Source organism: Cervus canadensis, chromosome 13 (assembly GCF_019320065.1).
Source record: "Cervus canadensis isolate Bull #8, Minnesota chromosome 13, ASM1932006v1, whole genome shotgun sequence".
In the NCBI taxonomy this organism is placed as follows: Eukaryota; Metazoa; Chordata; class Mammalia; order Artiodactyla; family Cervidae; genus Cervus; species Cervus canadensis.
In genome coordinates, this window is record NC_057398.1 from 8,242,659 (window position 1) to 8,263,721 (window position 21,063).

General features: G+C 41.4%; 1 protein-coding gene across 2 annotated transcripts in view; it reads right to left on the bottom strand.

Annotated features, from left to right (window-relative positions):
- The window catches only part of KCNH1 (potassium voltage-gated channel subfamily H member 1), a 406,132-nt gene that overhangs the window by 290,259 nt on the left and 94,810 nt on the right, over positions 1 to 21,063 (bottom strand). Inside the window, exon 6 of one of the 2 annotated variants that reach the window (XM_043486214.1) lies at positions 20,437 to 20,829. In XM_043486214.1, coding sequence (XP_043342149.1) covers positions 20,437 to 20,829 — 393 coding nt within the window. Of the gene's footprint in view, positions 1 to 20,355; positions 20,830 to 21,063 lie in introns of both variants that reach the window. The other variant, XM_043486213.1, reaches the window with a different exon arrangement.

A 21,063-nucleotide genomic window follows, 5' to 3' on the forward strand; every position in this document is an offset into this window, starting at 1 on the left:
TGAGCATTTATACTAAGTAAGATACACGAAAACTAGAAGTATATAGTCCACATCAGTTCAGGTCAGGTTTCTCCAAGTACATTCAGGTCAGTGGTGGTTTTGCAATGAAATGGCTTATGAAAACTCAATTTTCACAGCTTTATGGATTTTGGGATTGTGGATAATGCACAATGGCTCTGTAGTACGAGACAAAATTTAGCTATAATCTAAGTCTGAATAATATTCTATGAGGGTTGCATAGTGTCAGTTTGGGCTGCTTTAACAAAGTACCATAGACTGGGTGGCTTATCAACAACAGAAATTTATTTCTCATAGTTCTAGAGGCTGGAAGTCCAAGTTCAAGTTGCCAGCACAGTGGACTTCAGGTACTGACTTCTCATTTGAATCTTTGCATGGCAGAAAGAGAACTACCTAGGTCTCTGGAGCCTCTTCTCATTAGGGTTCTGCTTAAGGGTAAATGATCAACCTCTTCACATCTCACTTTCCTCATATATAAGAAGAAAATTCTCTTGGTCGGAGAATTCCACGGACAGAGGAGCCTGGTGGGCTACAGTCCATGGGGTTGCAAAGAGTCGGACACAACTGGCGTCCTGTAGCCCACCAGGCTCCTCTGTCCATGGGATTTCTCAGGCAAGAATACTGGGTAATAAAGAACTTTTAATGGTAAAAAAAATGGTGGGTTCCATTTCCTTTTGCAGGGGATCTTCCTGATCCAGGGATCGAACCCAGGTCTCCTGCATTGCAGGCAGATTCTTTACCATCTGAACCACCAGGAAAGTATAACTAAAGAACTACAAGGTGTAACTAAAAGAGCTATAAAACTGACATTCACCCAGAGATTGCCTTACCCCAGGCACTGCTCTACTCACTCTGCCTGCATTAACACGTTTCATCCTCGCTTCTCTCCCATGAGGGGGTACAGTCTTTATTCCAATATTTCAGATGAGAAACTGAGCACACAGAAGTTAAATGTAACTGCTACAGGTCACACGTCTACTGAAAGGCAAAAGTTGGATTCAAACCTAAACAGCACAAATGACATTCCTAATGAAATCTCAGTGGGATTCTAATTTAGACCTATCTAATTAGCAATTTAAATAATACCTGATGTTGGTGAGATACAAGAAAACTAGTGCAAATTTTTGTCAACTTGTACAATCTTATTAATTGACAAGCTGGTGGTGTTTATCGACAGCTTTTAAAATGTGCATTCCCACTATCCTAATAATTCTATTTTTAATAATTTTCCCAAACAAATAATCAGGGGCTCTGGTAACAGTGGAATAAGAAATTCAGACAAATTCTTCCATTGAAAACAACTATAAACCCTAGACAAACTTTTTTTTTTTTAAAAATCAGCTTGTAGTGCTCCGGCCTGGTGCACTGGGAAGACCCAGAGGAATCGGGTGGAGAGGGAGGTGGGAGGGGGGATCGGGATTGGGAATACATGTAAATCCATGGCTGATTCATATCAATGTATGACAAAACCCACTGGAAAATAAAAAATAAAAAATTAAAAATTAAAAAAAAAAAATCAGCTTGTATATGTCAGCTGCAAGGCAGTAAATTACGGACGCAAATTTAGAAGGTGATAGAAACCCAGACAATGAGTCCAGTATTTGAAACAACTTTCCTCTAGAGCAGCAATCCCCAACCTTTTTCGTACCAGAGATCAGTTTCATGGAGAACAATTTTTGCATGGACTGAAGTTGGGGGGATTGTTTCGGGACAAATCAAGCACATTACTTTTACCGTGCACTTTATTTCTACTACTATTACATCATCTCCACCTCAGATAATCAGGCATTAGACACGGGAGGTTGGGGATTCCTGTCAGAGTATTTGCCAAATCTATAGAGGCAGCTAAGAGGCTAAAAGTGAAAAAGTGAAAGTGTTAGTCACTCAGTTGTATCACAGTCTTTGCCAGCTCCTCTGTCCATGGAATTCTCGAGCCAAGAATACTAGAGCGGGTTGCTATTCTCTTCTCCAGGGGATCTTCCTGACCCAGGGACTGAACCTGCGGCTCCCGCATTGCAGGCTGATTCTTTACCATCTGGGCCACCAGAGAAGCCCCCAAAGGCTAAATATCTGAGCATTGGTTTTGACAGCCTCTCGGATTTAAGAGAACAAAAATAAAATCTGAAGTCTACCAAAGAAAAGGGTCCTGGTAATCCTGCTTTTGGTTGAAGTCACAGCGGCAATTCTTAAGAGTAAAGTAAAGTAGGAAATGTATTGAAGTACAGCTTCAAATCACTTCAATCCTTAAATTTGTATTCAGGTAAGTCTGGCTGCTGGTGCTCTGATAAGTTACCTGTAAGAAGCATGACTGGGTGACTGGACAACAATAAAGAAGCAATGTTAATATCCTCTAGAGGAAAAGAATGCCATCTTGAGATCCACACTATTTTATTGTTATTGACATATAATGTCCACTACACAATCAAAAATAAAGAGGCATGTTGAAGAGCTGGAACAGGATCTAAACAAGTTAAGAGAAACAATAGAATACAACAGGACAGGACTTACAGAGGTTCCAGATTATATAGCCACTGAATACAGACATTAAAATAGTTATTTGACAGAATAAAAGGCAGGATCAAGAATTTCAGCAGAGAACCAGGAAGTATAAAATAAGGTAATGACAATTCTAACACTAAAAAATACAAATATGTTAAACAAAAATTAACCAAAATAATGAATGCAATAGAATGTTTTAAAAGTAATTAGGCATAACTAGAGAGTGAATTAGGAAACTGGGAGAGTAATCAGAAAAAACATGCCAATACAACAGGGAAAGACCAAAGGTCAAAAAAATATAAGAGCCAAGTAGGAAACATGGAGATTCAGTGAGAAAAGTTAACATGTGCCCTGGGAATTCCAGAAGAGAGGAAAGAGAAAATAGAAATAAAGTTACAGAGCACTATTTACAACAGCCAGGATATGGAAATAACCTAAATGTCCATCAAGAGAGGAATGAATAAAGCAGATGTGGTACATACATACAATGGACTAGGACTCAGCATAAAAAGGCAACTGGGTCACTTGTAGAGATGTGGATGGACCCAGAGACTGGCATACAGGGTGAAGCAAGTCAGAAAGAGAAAAACAAATACTGTATGTTAATGCATATATGTGGAATCTGGGGGAAATGGTACAGATGATCTTATGTGTGAAGCAGAAATAGACGCAGACGTAGAGGTCAAATATATGGATACCAAGGGGTGAAGAACGGTGGGTGGGAGGAATTGGGAGATTGGGATTTACATATAGACACTATTGATACTACATATAAAATAGATAACTAATGAGAACCTGTGTATCATACAGGGAGCTCTGCTTCATGCACTGTGCTGACCTGAATGCGAAGAAGTCCAAAGGAGAGGGGATACACAGTCCACAGGGTCGCAGAGGCAGACATGACCCAGCACACATGTGTCTTTATATGGCTGATTCATTTTGCCGTACCTAGAAACTAACACAACATTGTAAAGCAACTATACTCCATTAAACATTAACTTAAAAAATAAAGTTAGAAAGAGGTAGCAGCTGAGAACTCTTCAATATTGACCACGCCCTCCCCCCAAAAAAACCCTCTCAACCCATAACAGGGGTCAGCCAAATTTGGTGAGTCACCTATTCCTATATGGCCTATGACTTAAGAATAGTTTTTTTTTTTTTTAATTTTTAAAGAGTCATGGAAGAAGAAAAGGAGGAGCAGAGACCATCTGTGGCCCACACAGTCTAAAAGTTGTTTTTGCTCCTCTACGTAAAATGTTGTGACATCTGAGCCACAGATTCAAGAATCCCTATGAACCCCATTGTTGCCGTCATCTAGTTACTAAGCCGTGTCCAACTCTTGCAACCCCATGGACTGTGGCCCTCCAGGCTCCCCTGTCCATGGGATTGTCCAGGCAAGAATACTGGAGTGGGTTGCCATTTCCTTATCCAGGGGATCTTCCTGACCCAGGAACTGAACCTGGGTCTCCTGCATTGCGGGCAGATTTTTTACTGACTGAGCTACGAGGGAAGCCCCAGATGCATATATAAATCTATTCTCATGCTCAGTAGCCCAGGTTGTCATAAGGAGATTGGAGGGTGAAGAAAGGAAAAGGGAGATCAGGGCATTTATTTCCCCAGCTGACTCCTAGGTCACCATAGGTTGCTTGCATCCCTTGGCTAAAAGTGACAGTTCCTATAAAGTGGTTTTCTCCATATTGTCTCTCAGCTTCTAACTTTTAGTAAAAGCTCATCTTACTCCTTCATGCTAGGAAGACTTCTAACTCTAATCTTAATCCAGCCTCATTCTATTACTAGCCCCAAATCTACACTATCTCCCACTGTTTTGCAGTATATTGTCCAATGCCTTTGTTAATCACCTCTTTATTAATTATCTCTTACCCACAAGGTCCTCAACAGATGCTGGTCATCCTCGGGTATATCATTGTAAAAGTATTAGAAGGAGGAGGAGAAGGGGGTAGGAAGAAGGAAAGGGGAAAAGAGTGGGAGAAGAAGAAAAAAAAAGAAAAAAGAAAGTATCTTAAAAGCAACCACATGAAAAAAGACCGAATTCCTACAATGAAACAACAATTACTCCAAGAGCTGAATTCTCAAAAAATAATAGAAGTCAGATGATTAAGAAAGTACATCCAAATAACCAAAAGAAAGTAATTTCCAACCTTGAATTTAATATCCAGTGCAAACATCTTTCAAGAATTAAAGCAACATAAAGATATTTTCAGACAAACAAAACTCAAGAGAATTCGTCACCGGCAGACTAAATTAAATATTAAAGGGTATTCTCTGGCTAGAAGGAAAAATTTATCAGATGTAAACTAGGAGATGGTAGAAGGGATAAGGAACAATGAAAGAGAATATAGATATAGATGAATATTGGTGGCATAAAATAACAATGAAAATTCATGTAGAACTTATATACACTTGATGATAAAAGTTCATAAGTGAAGAAGAGAGTAAAAGAATTTAAAGTCTTTTAAAATCCTTGCAACATCTGTGAAGAGGCATTAAGCATTAATTTATAATAACTGGGAAAATCATACTGTATTTTTCAGAGTACACATTAAAAGAACAGTAAGAGAAAATAAAAGGGTAATAGAAGGCTGGAATAACACAAAATTATCAATACCAAAAGAAGGCAATAAATGAGATGAAAAAAAGAAAGAAACAACAGATGGGACAAAAAAGAGCAAAATAAGATAGAATATATAGACCAAAATATCACATTAATTAAGGACTTCAAATTAAAGGCAAATGTGCCAGACTCTATCAAAAATAAGCCGCTTAGAAGACGCATGTCTAAAAATACAATATAGCAGGGTTTCTATTAATCAATGGAAAAATACACCATGTAAATACTAAAAACAACTGAAAAAGTTGGTATAGCTCTATTGTGTCTGAAGTCACTTCAGTCATGTCCGACTCAGTGCGACCCTACAGACTGCAAACCGCCAGGCTCCTCTGTCCATGGGATTCTCCAGGCAAGAATACATGGGTTGCCATGCTCTCCTCCAGGGGATCTTCCCGACCCAGGGATCAAACTCACATCTCTTATGTCTCCTGCATTGGCAGGCAGGTTCTTTACCACTAGAGCCAGCTGGGAAGCCTTTTAGAGTCAATTTTGTAAACCATATTTATTATAAATTTTCTAGTAAGTTTCAATTTCCAAAAGTTATTAGCATACAGCTGATAAATAATATCCTTTTATCTTTTAATGCTTGTAGGACACTATAGTTGTGTCTCTTTTTTCATTTTTGATTCCTGATATTGGTTATATCCTCTCATTTTCATTTCTTTGCTTTCTCTCTTTCCTCCTAATTAGTATTGCCAGGGGTTGTTAACTTTATCACTAAGTGTTTTCAAAGAAACAACTCTGTTTTAGAATTTTGAAAAATTTATATATTTCTGGTGATTGAACTTTTTAAAATTATGAAATCTGTATGTCTTGTAATAATTTTCCTTTGAAGTTCTTTTTATGCAATATTAATAGAGCTATTAATATTAATAGAGGAATAAAGAACCCTAAAAACAGGTATGAGAAATAGAAAGCAAATAGCAAGATGGTAAAATAAGATCAATGATAACAATAGGACTAAAGTGGACTAAATATTCCAATTATCTGGCAAATACTGATGAACTAGATTTTCAAAAAATAAAAAGACCCAATTCTTCGCTATTTAGTTACAAAAAATATCCTTTAAAAATAAGGACACAAGAAATTTAAAGGAAACTGATAGAAAAAGTCATGTCATACAAACACTATCTAAAAGAAAGCTGATGTCTATATGAATATTAGACAAGTTAAAATAAATGTAATTGTTGTTCAGTCACTCAATCGTGTCTGGCTCTTTGCAACCCCATGGACTACAGAACTCCAAGCTTCCCTGTCTATCACCACCTCCCAGAGCTCAAACTCATGTCCATTGAGTTGTTGATGCCATCTAATCATCTGGTCCTCTGTCATCCCCTTCTCCTCCTTCCTTCAATCTTTCCCAGCATCAGAGTCTTTTCCAGTGAGTCAGTTCTTCGCATCAGGTGGCCAAAGTATTAGAGCTTCAGCCTCAGCATCAGTCCTTCCAATGAATATTTAGGACTGATTTCCTTTAGGATTGACTGGTTTGATCTCCTTGCTGTCCAAGGGAATCTCAACAGTCTTCTCCAACACCACAGTTTAAAAGCATCAATTCTTCAGTGCTCAACTTTCTTTATAGTCCAACTCTCACATCCATAGATGACTACTGGAAAAACCATAGCTTTGACGAGATGGACCTTTGTTGGTAAAGTAATGTCTCTGCTTTTTAACATGCTGTCTAGGTTGGTCGTACTTTTCTTCCAAGGAGCAACTGTCTTTAAACTTCATGGCTGCAGTCACAATCTGTAGTGATTTTGGACCCCCCAAAAATAAAGTCTCTCACTGTTTCCATTGCTTCCCCATCTATTTGCCATGAAGTGATGGGACTAGATGCCATGATCTTAGTTTTCTGAATGTTGAGCTTTAAGTCAACTTTTTTACTGTCCTCTTTCACTTTCATCAAGAGGCTCTTTAGTTCTTCTTCACTTTCTGCCGTAAGGGTGGTGTCATCTGCATATCTGAGGTTATTGATATTTCTCCCAGCAATCTTGATTCCAACTTGTGCTTCATCCAGCCCAGCATTTCACATGATGTACTGTGCATATAAGTTAAATAGCAGGGTGACAATATACAGCCTTGACATAGTCCTTTCCCAATTTTGAATCAGTCTGTTGTTTCATGTCTGGTTCTAACTGTTGGTTCTTGACCTGCATACTGGTTTTGCAGAAGGCAGGTAACATGGTCTGGTACTTCCATAAATGTAATAAATATTATTAAGTAAAATGGGAATATTTCATAACAAAAAGACTCACTCACAGGAAGACACAACAATCCTACACGTGTATTAATCTAACAACATAGCTCTAAAAATACACAAAGCAAAAATTAACTGAACTAAGAGGAGAAATAAACAATTCCACAACCACAGTTGAAGATTTTACAAACCTCACTCAGTATGTGATGGAACAAACAGATAAAAATCAATAATAATATAGATTATTTTTAAATTTTTGAAACTATTAATCTACTTGACCTATTTATCATATACAGAATATAACACTCAACTGCAAAATACACATTTTTTGTAAATTCATAAAAAATATTTAGCAAAATAGACCAGATATTTAGCCATAAAGCAAGTCTCAATAAATCCCAAAGAATTAAAATCATATAGTATATTTTCTTACCACTAAAGAAATAATCTAGAAATCAATAATAAAATGATTAGAATATTATCAAATGTTTAGAAATTAGGCAACACTTTCAAATAAAAGAAATCACAGTAGAAATAAAGTATAAGAACGTGAAAATCGTCAGTCTTGTCCGACTGTTTGCAACCCCATGGATTATTATAGTCCATGGAATTCTCCAGGCCACAATACTGGAGTGGGTAGCCTTTCCCTTCTCCGGGGGATCTTCCCAATCCAGGGATCGAACCCATGTCTCCCGCATTGTAGGTGGAATCTTTACCAGCTGAGCCACAAGGGAAAGCCCAAGATTACTGGAGTGGGAAGCCTATCCCTTCTCCAGGGGATCTTCCCGACCCAGGACTCGAACCAGGGTCTCCTGCATTGCAGGCAGATTCTTTACCAACTGAGCTATCAGGTAAGCCCTAGTAAGTAAGTGAAAGTTGCTCAGTCGTCTCCAACTCTTCACATCCCCATGAAATATACAGTCCTTGGAATTCTCTAGTCCAGAAAACTAGAGTGGGGAGCCTTTCCCTTCTCCAAGAGATCTTCCCAACTCAGGGATTGAACCAGGGTTTCCTGCATTGCAGACAGATTCTTTACCAGCTGAGCCACAAGGGAAGTCCAGTATACTGAACTGTAATAATAGGATTATAACATTAAAATTTCTGGGATGTTTTTAAAAAGTCTTTAGAGGATAAAATAGCTTTAAATTCATACATTAAATATTCGCCTAAATGATGAAAGATTTCATCCCATTAAGCTGGATGGAAAATAGACTAATTTTTTTTTAAGTGCAAGAAAAGAAAATACAAATAAGAACAAAATTCAATGAAATAGAAAACAGACAATTAGTTAGCTAAGTCAAAATTGGTTCCTTTAAAAGATTAATAAAATTGACAAAACCCTACCACAACTGACCAAAATGAACAGAGAGAAGATTCAAATGACCAGTGAAGAATAAATGGATATAATTCAAAAAGACACATGCATCCCTATGTTCACAACAGCATTATACACAATAGCCAAAACATGGAAACAACCGAAATGTCTGTTGACAGAGGAATGGATAAATGTGATGTGGTACATACATACAATGGAATACTACTCTACCATAAAAAAGAAAGCAAGCATGCCATCTGCAGTAACACTGATGCAACTATAGATTATTATGCTAAGTGAAGTAAATCAGAAAGAGAAAGACAAATACCACATGATATCACTTATATGTGGAACCTAAAATATGGCACAAAGGAGTCTATTTATGAGACAGAAACAAGCTCATACACAGAGAGAACAGACTTGGGTTGCCGTCGGAGAGGGGAGTGGGAGAGGGAAAGACTGGGAGTGTGGGATTAGCAGATGTAAATGATCATATATAGGACAGATAAACAAGGGCCTACTGTACAGTATAGCAACTATACTCAGAATCCTGTGATAAACTATCACGGAAAACAGAAATAGAAGAATGTCTGGACGTTCATGATTGAGTCACTTTGCTCTACAGCAGAAAGTGGCACAGCGCTCTAGAATCAACTACACATCAGTGAAAAAATAAACTTAATTCATGCTGAGGTTTGACAGAAAACAAGACTCTGTTAAGCAATTATCCTTCAATGGAAGAAACAAAGTTAAAAAAGAATAAATGGAGAAAATCACTTTAACATTTAAAAGTAATAATTGTATATTATATGTAACTTCTTGCCAATACATTTGGCACACTAGATGAAAAGACTAAATCTTCAACAATGTAAAACTGACACAAATGTAAAAAAAAATCTGTATAGTTCTATACTTCCTAAAGGAATTGAAATTATAATTTTAAATCTTCCCACAAAGAAAATTTCAGAGCCAGGCAACTTCATTAATGAATTATTTAAGTAATAAATAATACCAACGTTACATAAATTCTTTCAAAGGGCACACTTCCCTGCGTATCCTTAACAAAGACATCACAAGGAAAAAAATGAAAGGCCAATATCTCTCATGAACGGAGATGCAAAATGCCTAAATATTTATATTAGAAAATCACGTACAATTATATAAAAGAGTACAATATATCATGACCAAGTAGGACTTACTCCAGGGATGCAGGGTCAATTAACATTCAAAAGTCAATTAAAAAAAAAGTCAATCAACATAACTTATCATATTAACAAAAGTAAGGGGAAAAAATATTAAAGCAATCTGGTAAAGTCAAAAACTTCTTAACAATGAAAATTCACATAAAACCAAGATTGTGAGAGACCTTTCTTAACCAAAAAAGGAGTATGTATTTGCAAACTAAAATCAATTAAAGTCAACAAAATACTGAAGGTGAAATAGTGAACATATTCCCCTATGGATAACAATAAGACAAAACTGTCTATTATCTCCATTTTCATTCATTTCATTAGAGATCCTATCCAGTATAATTCAAGAAAAAGAAATAAAAGGCATAGATTTTGGAAATAAAACAAATTCACAAAGACATCACTGTGTATGTAAAAATACAGAAGAACCTACAAAAATATTCTAATTAATAAGCAATTTGGCAACTTTGCTTCAAAATTAGTAAACAATTTTAGTATACGTGTTACCAGGGCAAGCATCAAAGTCAGTGAATAAAATAGTTTATACCAGCAATAAACAATTAAAAACAAAAAATTTAAATCCCACTGACAACACATAAACCAAAAACATCAGATATGTAGGAATAAGTTTAACAACAGCAATTTAAGAAATGTGTAAGACGTTGACGCTGAAAACCACTAGATATTGCTAAAAGAAATTTAAAGAAGACCCAAAGATATGGTTGGTTGATGGTCATAAATTAGAAAACACAATATTAAGATTTTCACTCTCTCCAAATTGGTTTTTGGATTCAGTACAATCCCATTCAAAATCCCTACAAGATTTTGGTTTTGGGTGGTTTTTTTTTGGGGGGGGGTATGTGGAAATTAACAAGTTAACTCTCAAATTTTAGTGCATGTCCAAAGAAACAAGAATCGACAGGGCAGTGTTGAAGAAAAAGAACAAAGACAGTAACTGATGAATAATTACTATTATGCTATGACAATTAACACAGTGTAGTATTGCTGTAAGAATAGACAAATAAGCCAGTGAAACATCACAGAGTCTAAAAATAAACTCGAACATGGACAGTTACTTGATTTATGACCACAGCTCAGTGCCATGGTGGAGGTAACAGCTTGACGGCAGCCAGTTCACTAGAACAGGAGGAGTGGGAGTGGAGACCCTTTCCCTCTCGTTCTCACCACTGCTGTCTGAGAACACTTTCAAAAATCAAAATCAGATCATGTCACACACCTAATGAAAACCCGGGGTGGTTTCGTTTTGTCTGTGTGGCAACATGGAAACTCCTTGGCAAGACCCTGTATCACTCTTGCTCCTGCTCTCAACCTTCCTCCCTCCCCCAGGGCTGACTCTCTGCTTTGGACGTAATAAACGCCTTGCTAGTCCCTGACAGCTCACCCCTCTGCTCCTGATTGCTCCTCTTACAAGACCCTCCTCCTTACTCCTCACCCGACTAACCCCGGTCATCTCCTCCAGGAAGCCTTCCAGCTTCTCTCAACAGGCTACATGCTCCTCAACAGCAAGAAATAATACCCTGAGCTGACCCCACTCACATCCTCTGCTGGTGTTTATCATCTGTGGTCCCACTAGACTGGGGGCAAACGGAAGAGTTGTATCCCTATCCCCTACCACCTCAGTCAGTAAGTTTTCTTTAAAGAAAGATCACCCTAAACAGGGGCTTCCCTGATAGCTCAGCTGGTAAAGAATCTGCCTGCAATGCAGGAGACCCTGGTTCAATTCCTGGGTTGGGAAGATCCCCTGGAGAAGGGATAGGCTACCCACTCAGTATTCCTGGGTTATCAGATCGACTGCTGTGGTATCACAGTGCTTGTGTTCAAACAAGCTTTACTGGGCTTCCCTGGCGGCCCAGACAGTACAGAATTCGCCTGTAGTGCAGCAGACCCAGGTTTGATCCCTGGGTTGGGAAGATCTCCTAGAGGAGGGCATGGCAACCCACTCCCATATTCTTGCCTGGAAAATCTCCACGGATGGAAGAGCCTGGCGGACTCATGGGGTACAGTCCATGGGGTCACGAAGAGTCAGACACGACTGAGTGACTAAGCACAGGACAGGACCCTAAACAAGATTCGAAGAAATGTTGGCAGAGAATTAAAAGTAGAACTGGGGTTGGCCAAAAGAGAGACTGGCGGGGGGGGGGGGGGGGGGGGGGGTCGCGCGGAAAGGACAGTGTGAGAGCAGAGACTGAGTCAGGCACATCTATTGAGTCTGTTTTGCTCCAGTGTGCAATGCTCTCAGAGCATCACTAAGTTTTTATGCTTTTTAAAGCTCTGGAATCACAGTTTCGTAGGGTTAGCAGGATTAACTTGTTCCCTTTAAAATGCTCCCCCTAGCCACTGCCCTGGTCCCCCATGCATGTCCAAGGGGTGAGGATGATTCAGTTGTCTGTGTGGGATACAACACCTATAGCCTGATCTTCTGTTTGAAGCCTCTGCTTGATCAACAGCCACGGAACCTCCACAATCCTTGACATACTGTGAGCGCAAGTCAGGAAGAAGACTGATGGCTGCTATCCAAAAGTCTACAAGCAATAAACGCTGGAGAGGGTGTGGAGAAAAGGGAACCCTCTTACACTGCTGGTGGGAATGCAAACTAGTACAGCCGCTATGGAGAACAGTGTGGAGATTCCTTAAAAAACTGGAAATAGAACTGCCATATGACCCAGCAATCCCACTTCTGGGCATACACACCGAGGAAACCAGATCTGAAAGAGACACGTGCACCTCAATGTTCATCGCAGCACTGTTTATAATAGCCAGGACATGGAAGCAACCTAGATGCCCATCAGCAGGTGAATGGATAAGGAAGCTGTGGTACATATACACCATGGAATATTACTCAGCCATTAAAAACAATACATTTGAATCAGTTCTAATGAGGTGGATGAAACTGGAGCCTATTATACAGAGTAAAGTAAGCCAGAAAGAAAAACACCAATACAGTATACCAATGCATATATATGGCATTTCGAAAGATGGTAACGATAACCCTGTATGTGAGGCAGCAAAGGAGACACAGATGTTTTGGACTCTGTGGGAGAGGGCGAGGGTGGGATGATATGGGAGAATGGCACTGAAACATGTAAATTATCACATGTGAAACGAATCACCAGTCCAGGTTCAATGCATGATACAGGGTGCTCGGGGCTGGTGCACCGGGATGACCCAGAGGGATGGGATGGGGAGGGATGTGGGGCGAGGGGGTAGGGTGGGGAACACATGTACACCCATGGTGAATTCATGTCAATGTATGGCAAAACCAATACAATATTGTAAAGCTGAATAAATAAATAACAAAAAAAAAAAGAGGAAACGTTCTAAGCTGACTTGCCCTCACAGGTGAGAGGGGAGAAATGACAACTCCAGCATGACAACAGTAGTAATTGACATCGTCACTGAAGTCAGACCCCAGCCACCGGCCACTGCTGGCAAGTCCCCATCATCAGAAGAGAAACATGCCCCACAACAGCACTTCCTGCCACCAACAAAACACTCAGATGAAACTACAAGGTGTCTGGTTTTCTCAAAATAAATGGATGGTAGAAGTGGAGGGTACTCAGCACAAACACAAAAGAGAAATGCCAAGGAAAAGTTTATGAAATATGAGGGTACTATCATACAATTTTGGTTTTGTCTGTTGTATCAATAGACACAATTTTGTTGTTGCTACTGTTTAGTCACTAAATTGTGTCTTTTGCAATTCTTTTGCAATCCCACGGATTGCGGCCCGCCAGGCTCCTCTGTCCATGGGATTTTTCAGGCAAGAATACTGGAGTTGAGTTGCCATTTCCTCCTCCAGGGATCTACCTGACCCAGGCAGCAAAACCACATTTCCTGTGTCTCCTGCTTTGAGAAGGCAAATTCTTTACCACTTAAGCCACCTGAGAAGCCTGTTAGACATAACAGCTTGAGTTAAACATTTTCGGTTTTTATCCAGGAGACACCATAGGCTGCTGAGATGGGCTGGTCTGCATGTCAGTGTTTCAGCTCTTCCACACTCTCCATGTTCCAGGGATCCAGAGAAGGAGGAAAGGCCAGGACCAGGCCTGTGCTGATCAGGCCTAAATAACCGATGCTATCAATAATGGAGTTTTTTAATTGCTATTTTGTTGCTGTTGTGAAATAAATATAGTACATCCATACAATGGAATATTGTTCAGAAATAAAAAGAAATAAGCTATCTGGTAGTCCCCAAAATACATGGAGGAAACTTAAGGGCTTATTTCTAAGTGAAAGAAGCCCATCTGAAAAGGCTACATATTTTATGGTCCCAACATTATGACATTCTGGAAAAGGTAAAATGATAGAGACAGTAAAAAGCAGTTGCCAAGAGTTAGAGGGGTGGATAGGGTGAATAGGTGGAGCACAGAGGATGTTTAAGGCAGTGAAACTGTTCTGTATGATACACAATGGTGGACACATGTCATTATCCATTTGTCAAAACCCAGAAAAAGTATACTGCAAAGAGTGACCCCTAATGGAAACTATGGACTTCAGCTGATAATAATGCATCATATTGGCCACAATGGGGCTTCCCCAATGGCAGGTAAAGAATCTGCCTGCAATGCAGGAGACACAGGAAATGCAGATTTGATCCCTGAGTTGGGAAGATCCCCTGGAGTAAGAAGTGGCAACCTATTCCACTACTCTTGCCTGGTGAATCCCATGGAAAGAGGAGCCTGGTGGGTTGCAATCCATAGGGTTGCAAAGAGTCAGACACGACTGAGTGACTGAGAACATTGGCCGTAGCAAGTCTACTACCCTCATGCAAGGTGTTAATAACAGGGAATCTGCAGGTGGTGAAGGTAGTCTTTCTATTTCTATAAACCTAAAACTGCTCTGAAAAATAGTCTATTAATAAAAAATAACTGCTATGATAAACCACAGGGAAATACATAAACAAATTATATAGTACATTCATATCATGTATTGCTGGAAGTGTGGGATAGAAAACTCTCAGTCATTTCATGACATTTAGCCAACAGCTTCCTCTGAAATTTCAGCTGGAAAAGAGAGGAGTCACCTATGTGGGAATTAAACCAGTGTCCATCCACCTAAATAGAAACCACACGTAAGGCCTGAAAACTACAAATCAACAGGATGATCAGCGTACATAGATCCAATTTGATTTCAGCTTCAGTGATAAGGAAATCATAGAAAAGCTAGGAACAGTGAACCTGGAAGAACCTTGGCCCATCCACCAAGGAGAGAGGAGGACAGGCAACCAGCCCTTTGGAGTTACTTCCGACCCCATGTTCACCATCCAGCCCTACGCATATGCACTAGGGATCTGAGTTTAGGGTCACCCAGGCTGACCACTCGAACCTCTCTCCCCTCGGAGGTGGGGTGGGAGGCAGGCAGAAGGGGCCAAGTTGGGAATGATTCACAGAAGGACTTGAGGAACAGCCCACACTGCTTGGCTCATTCTGCCCCCAGATCTCTGAAGAGGCAGCATGACTTATAGGGAAAAGCACTGACCTAGGAGTTATGAGACCAGAGTCCAGTTTTACTCTCTGGACAACCCGGCCCTTTCCCCTCATCTGCAAAGCAGGGATAATACCTGCCCTAGAGCCACAGAAGGGTCAAGCTGAAATGGACCCATCTTACAGGTGAGGTAAGCAAAGTCCAAGGAGGTGAAATGACTTCTATAAGTTTGCACAGCTGGAAGCTGACAAGTCATCTTCCCCTCAGTTAAGTGCAGTTTCTTTACCACCACAGAGCTGAAACAAAGGCCCTCTGCACAACAAAGAATACGGTCAATAATATTATAAAAACTTTGTATGAGGACAGATGGTTACTAGATTTAGCGTGGTGAACATTTTATAATGTTTGCAAATGTCAAACTACTATGGACTACACCTGAAACTAACATAATATGGCAGGTCAACCATATTTCAATAATTAAAAAAGGCAATCTATTGGAAAGTGTTTTGGAAAGGTAGATGCTCTAGATGAAGGGAAGTTGCTATCAGCGCTGTTATCTCTCCATCAGCATGCCTCGGTCCTCCTCTGCTCTGGGTGAACGTCTCCCATGTGCTCTCGGCAAGTGTCAGCCGTGGCCGGCCCTAGCTGGTGGTGCTGCAGTCTGAGGCTGCAGAGCTGGGGACAGAAGGAAGCTCTTGGCCCCAGGCCTCAGGGCACCAGAATTGTGACCCGGGTTGGGGCACAATTGGCTCTGTCCCCTGTTTGCACTTCCACACTCCACTGGCAATAAAATTAGGATTCCTTATGTTTTGTGAATAATAATTCTCTCTTTAATCCATGACACACACCAGGGCCATAGTCCACTAAGTCAAGGGTCCCCAACCCCCAGGCCACGGACCAGGTAGCAGTCAGGGGCCAGTGAGGAACCTGGCCACATAGCAGGAGGTGAACAGTGGCGAGCTAGCCAGTGAAGCTTCACCTGTGTTTACAACCGCTCCCCATCACTCGCATGACCCGCTGAGCCCCAGCTCCTGTCAGATCAGCAGTGGCGTCAGATGCTCATAGAAGCGTGAACCCTACTGTGAACTGGGCATGAGAGGGATCTAGGTTGCTCACTCCTTATGAGAATCATCCCCAAACCAGCAGCCCCCCACCCCAGGGCTGGTCCACAGAAAAAGTGTCTTCCAGGAAACCAGTCCCTGGTGCCAAAAAGGTTGGGGTCCACTGCACGAAGTGCTTGAAAGAAACACACTGGGCTTTTGCTCCAGCACACCCATTCCAAGCTTCCACTTATTCTGTTTCCAGGCCTTCTGTCCTCTCACCAGTTTAACTAATGCGCAAACATATTCCCAAACGGCCTCCAAAATGGATGATTACCAACAGACTGGAGAATGACGCAAACACAGGCCATCTACATAAGTGAACCAAGCTGGGGCAAAATGGATTGCCAGTGTGGCTTAAATCATGAGGTGGGCTCCATCCACAGGGCTGAATTCACAACTGCTGGCTTTTTAACCTCATTTCTTGACCCAAGGCTTGGGAAGGCCCAATCCTTTCACTTTAAGCACCTTCACCCCAGTCCCCACGCCTACGCCCTAACCCCGACACACACAGGTGGAAAGCCCCCCTGCCCATCCGCCGCCTTCCTGGTAGTCTCCACTGCAGCACAGTTCCGCTGGCATAACCAGGAGGACACCAGAGAGAGGTCTGCTCTGTTACTGTTTATGAGAAATGAGTCCATAATTCCCTATTTCTCCCCACTCTCTAGTCTTAGATGAGCAACCCCACAGCAGAGCCTGGGGAAGAAGACAACACTATGGTGAATTAATCAGAACTCTTCCAGTGAAGGGATTTCCCCCACCTAACCCAGGTTCAACAGGTGGGGTGCCCTTCATGGCCTCTCCAACCCGCTGTAAGTGCCAACAGCCCTCCGTGCCCGCTGATTTAATGGTGCCTTTTGACACAAAGGCCTGATGCCTGGAAAACAGTGCTGTCCCTTGGTGAGCATCTTAAACTGCCCAACGCATAACCAGCCCTCCTGCCTCAGGGAAACTGCAGCTTCCCATCCTTGGTACCCAATACCCAGCCTCCCCATCACAACAACCAAGCCAAGGGTGAACCACACACATCCGGAACTTCTCGGTCAGTTCTGACTCAACAGTATCCTTCTGTGTTTCCTCCCTATTTTACAAAAATTGTCATGGAACAGACCCAGGGAACATGACTCATTCAAGATGGTGCGGCACATTATATGGTCACAGTTATAACGAGTCCCCTTTGATTCTTCTCTGTTCTGTTTGTGAGTTAAGAGGGTTAAACCAGGTGACAATTCTACTGGGCTCTGACCTCCAGTAGGTCTACTTATCATAACCTGCTAAATATCCCCCTCCCACCCCACCTTCCTCCAACTTCCACCAAAGATAGGAAGTCAGGATGCTGAGTCTCTCATTTTTATAGTCAGTCTGGAGGTGAGACTAACACCAGGGATTCTGAACTCACCAGATTTTGCAGCTGACAGGGAACTCAAATCCACAGCCCAAATGCCATGCCTTCAGGCAGGTGAGGTGGTATCATCCCCTAGCTGCAGTTAGGAAAACTGGGATCCAGAAAGGCTAAATGACATGCACAAGGTTCCCAGCTGTCCTTACAGGTGAGACTAAGAGGAACAGCAGCCAAATCTTCAGTATATGAATCTTCAGTGTTTCCCCAACTCTACCACAACTATTATGGAAAGGCTTTATTTCAGGTTCGAGCCAAAGCTCTGAAAGGAGTTATCAAATATAAAGTCAAGTCTTTACAGAAGCAAATCATAACTATAACCTCTTAATGTTCATATTATCATTCATGATCAAGAAACAGTTGTAAGAGCTTTCATGCTAAACCCTTTGCCAACTATTAATAGAAAGCTATAGAGAAATTATGGCTTCCCAGATGGCTCAGTGGTAAAGAATTCACCTGCCAATGCAGGAGCCCCAAGAGATGTGGCTTGGATCCCTGGGTCAGGAAGATCCCCTGGAGTAGGAAATGGCAACCAACTCCAGTATTCTTGCCTGAAAGATCCCATGAACAGAGAAGCCTGGAGGGCTACAGTCCATGTGGCTGCAAAGAGTTGGACATGACTGAGGGACTCATCACAGAGAAATTATAATTTCCCTATCTACAATCGACTTCATGAATCTGGACACCAGAAACCATGTCAAGGGTACTCACGATTAATGGCAAAGGAATTCTAACCCAACATACACAGTGCATGGGAGCACAGTTATGCTCTGCTAACCTACAAGGTAATCTTGACACATTTACCTATGTGTTTAAAGCTCTGCCAATGTTTAGTAAGAAACTATAGAAGCCAAAGAACTGTTCTATTTATCTGCAAAATTTCAAAGCCATTGCTGTAAATAGCAAATGGTTTATTTTTAAAACTCAACCAGTATTTTTAAAGTTAAAACTCATTTCCCATATGTGCATAAGAAGCTCTTTTAGGTTGAAATAATCAGTTAAATTATCTAAGCCAAAATGATCATATTTTCCTCGCTAACTAACATAAAATTTGCTAGAGATGTGCTCACAGAGAAAAATAGCACTCCCAACATGTACTAAAACTCACATTTAAGAATCCCAACATTCACGTTAGGGATGATTTTACTCTTCTAAATGATCAGTCTCAACTCATTTAATCCCCCTACAAAATCCACACAAGCCACTCGGAGCATTATTTCTCAGGATTTTACAGTCTATTAAAACACCACACAGATGAAAACAGGGACTGCTCTGAGTCTGGAGCATCTGAACACTAGCTCCCCTTCACTGGAGAGCAAACAGTAGGAAGCTGGATTCTCAGGGAGGAAGGGGCTGGAGTCCTCACCCACTGCTGGTACTGATGTGAAAGTGAGAGGCATCATTATGCCACCAGCAAGACGTGGAGTCACTGGCAGGCCCTGTTATCCTGGCAGGGAGCTGGCTGTCCCTTCCCACTATCTCCAGTCCTACTAGCCCGTTAGCCCTGAGAGCGTATCTTGCCTCAACTCAGCCTCCTGATGACTTCCGGATGACCCATCCAGACAGCAGCACAGCCATCCTGAGACCCCTGGGACCCTCCACAGTCTGAGGCAGTGAGGGCCACTGCTATCTGAAGCTGAAGACTTACCAGCAGTACTGCCACCTGAAGTGTGAACTGAAGGGTAGGGAAAAAAATATCAATTCTCACAGAACACTCAAGCTAGATAAGAATCTGACATTTTCCTTTGTCGTGATATGACACCCTTGCTTTTTCAAAGGAGAAAATCACTTTAACCAGCCGAGTGGCCCCTTCCTGCTGCAACACGTCCCAGCACACATTCACTGACTCTTTAAGCATGTCCTGATTTTAGCCTGTTTCAGAGCATTTATCTTCTTTTAATTTCTCCCATAACAACCCAAAGCAGTGTAGTCCAGTAACACTCCCCTCTTGCCTGACTTAACCACAAGAGTCAGACTTAACCACAGCCTGACTACCTCAGCAAATTTAGGCAAGGGACAGCATGGACAATTAAATGCCACTGGTCACCTGCAAAATTCATTTTAGCAAAGAAACAACTCATTGTTTCCCAACATTTACCAGAGAAAAAGGAAAAATACAGGCAAGCAATCTTAGGGGAGAGTAGCATCTCTGTTTTCAAGAGTTAATTAGTTTTGAAACAGCCAAAGGTCATCAGCAGAAAACAGAAAAGTCCCCATAATGAGAATAATCAGTAGATAGGCATTCAGCAAATGCATACCAAGTGTAAGATTTCACCAATGCAGTGGCAATGCATGCCTGCTTCTGCAGCCCCACCTCCCAAGCCAGCAGCTTGCACTCCACAGGGAGTAAGAAGCCTCTGGTCTCCTCCACATCCATCCACTGACATGCAGGGTCTCCACACCTCCAAAGGACAAGAGCAGCAGGCAAGGATACTGACCAAGCATCATGCTCCCTCTGTTTCAGACACCAGTCGTACCAATTCCCACCCATTCAAGTACTCCTCTTTTGAGCATCCACAATTAACTTAAAGACATGACAACAAGGTCTGAGATTTGAGGGATGTACCTGACTCTCTCTCCCCTCCAGGGGTGGTGGAATCTGATCAGCAAAACCAATCTTCCCTGGATCACCCATAAAGGCACTAACCTCATCCACGTTCTCAAAAGCGTTGATGACGTCATAGGGCAAGCAGGACAGAAGGTCAATCACAAACCACGTCTTCAGGTAGTTCATGCGAATGAGTTTGGGGTCAGAAATCACCTCCCCAGCGGGTCCGACAAAAGTGGTGTGAAAATTCAGCACAATGTCCACCAGAAAAATGACATCCACGATGCTATCCACAACCAGCCAGGCCACGTTGTTCTGCCTGGTTTTAAAGGAGACATTGTAAGGAACCAGGATGGCTGTGTAGAAGGTTAAGATCAAGATGATCCAATCCCACGTGGTCTTAAAAACACAGTAATGTAAGATGATGTGCGGGGGGGTCTTTGGTGCCTCTTGCTTGTACTGGGGAAGGATGTCTGAGCCCAGCTGCAGAACCTGTGAGGAAAAATACAGCCAAGAGAGAACTAAGTGAGGATTTCATCGCTAGCATCAAACCAGTCAGCCTCTGTCATGGACAGTCGTGACATTCCAGATGGATCAGGAGGTACAAAAACAGGAACTGGAGGACTATGGGAGAATAGAGTGATACTGTAATATAAACGGTCATAATGAAACAATAAATATACTAAGTACTTCACATACATTGATCACCTCACAATTCTAAATACA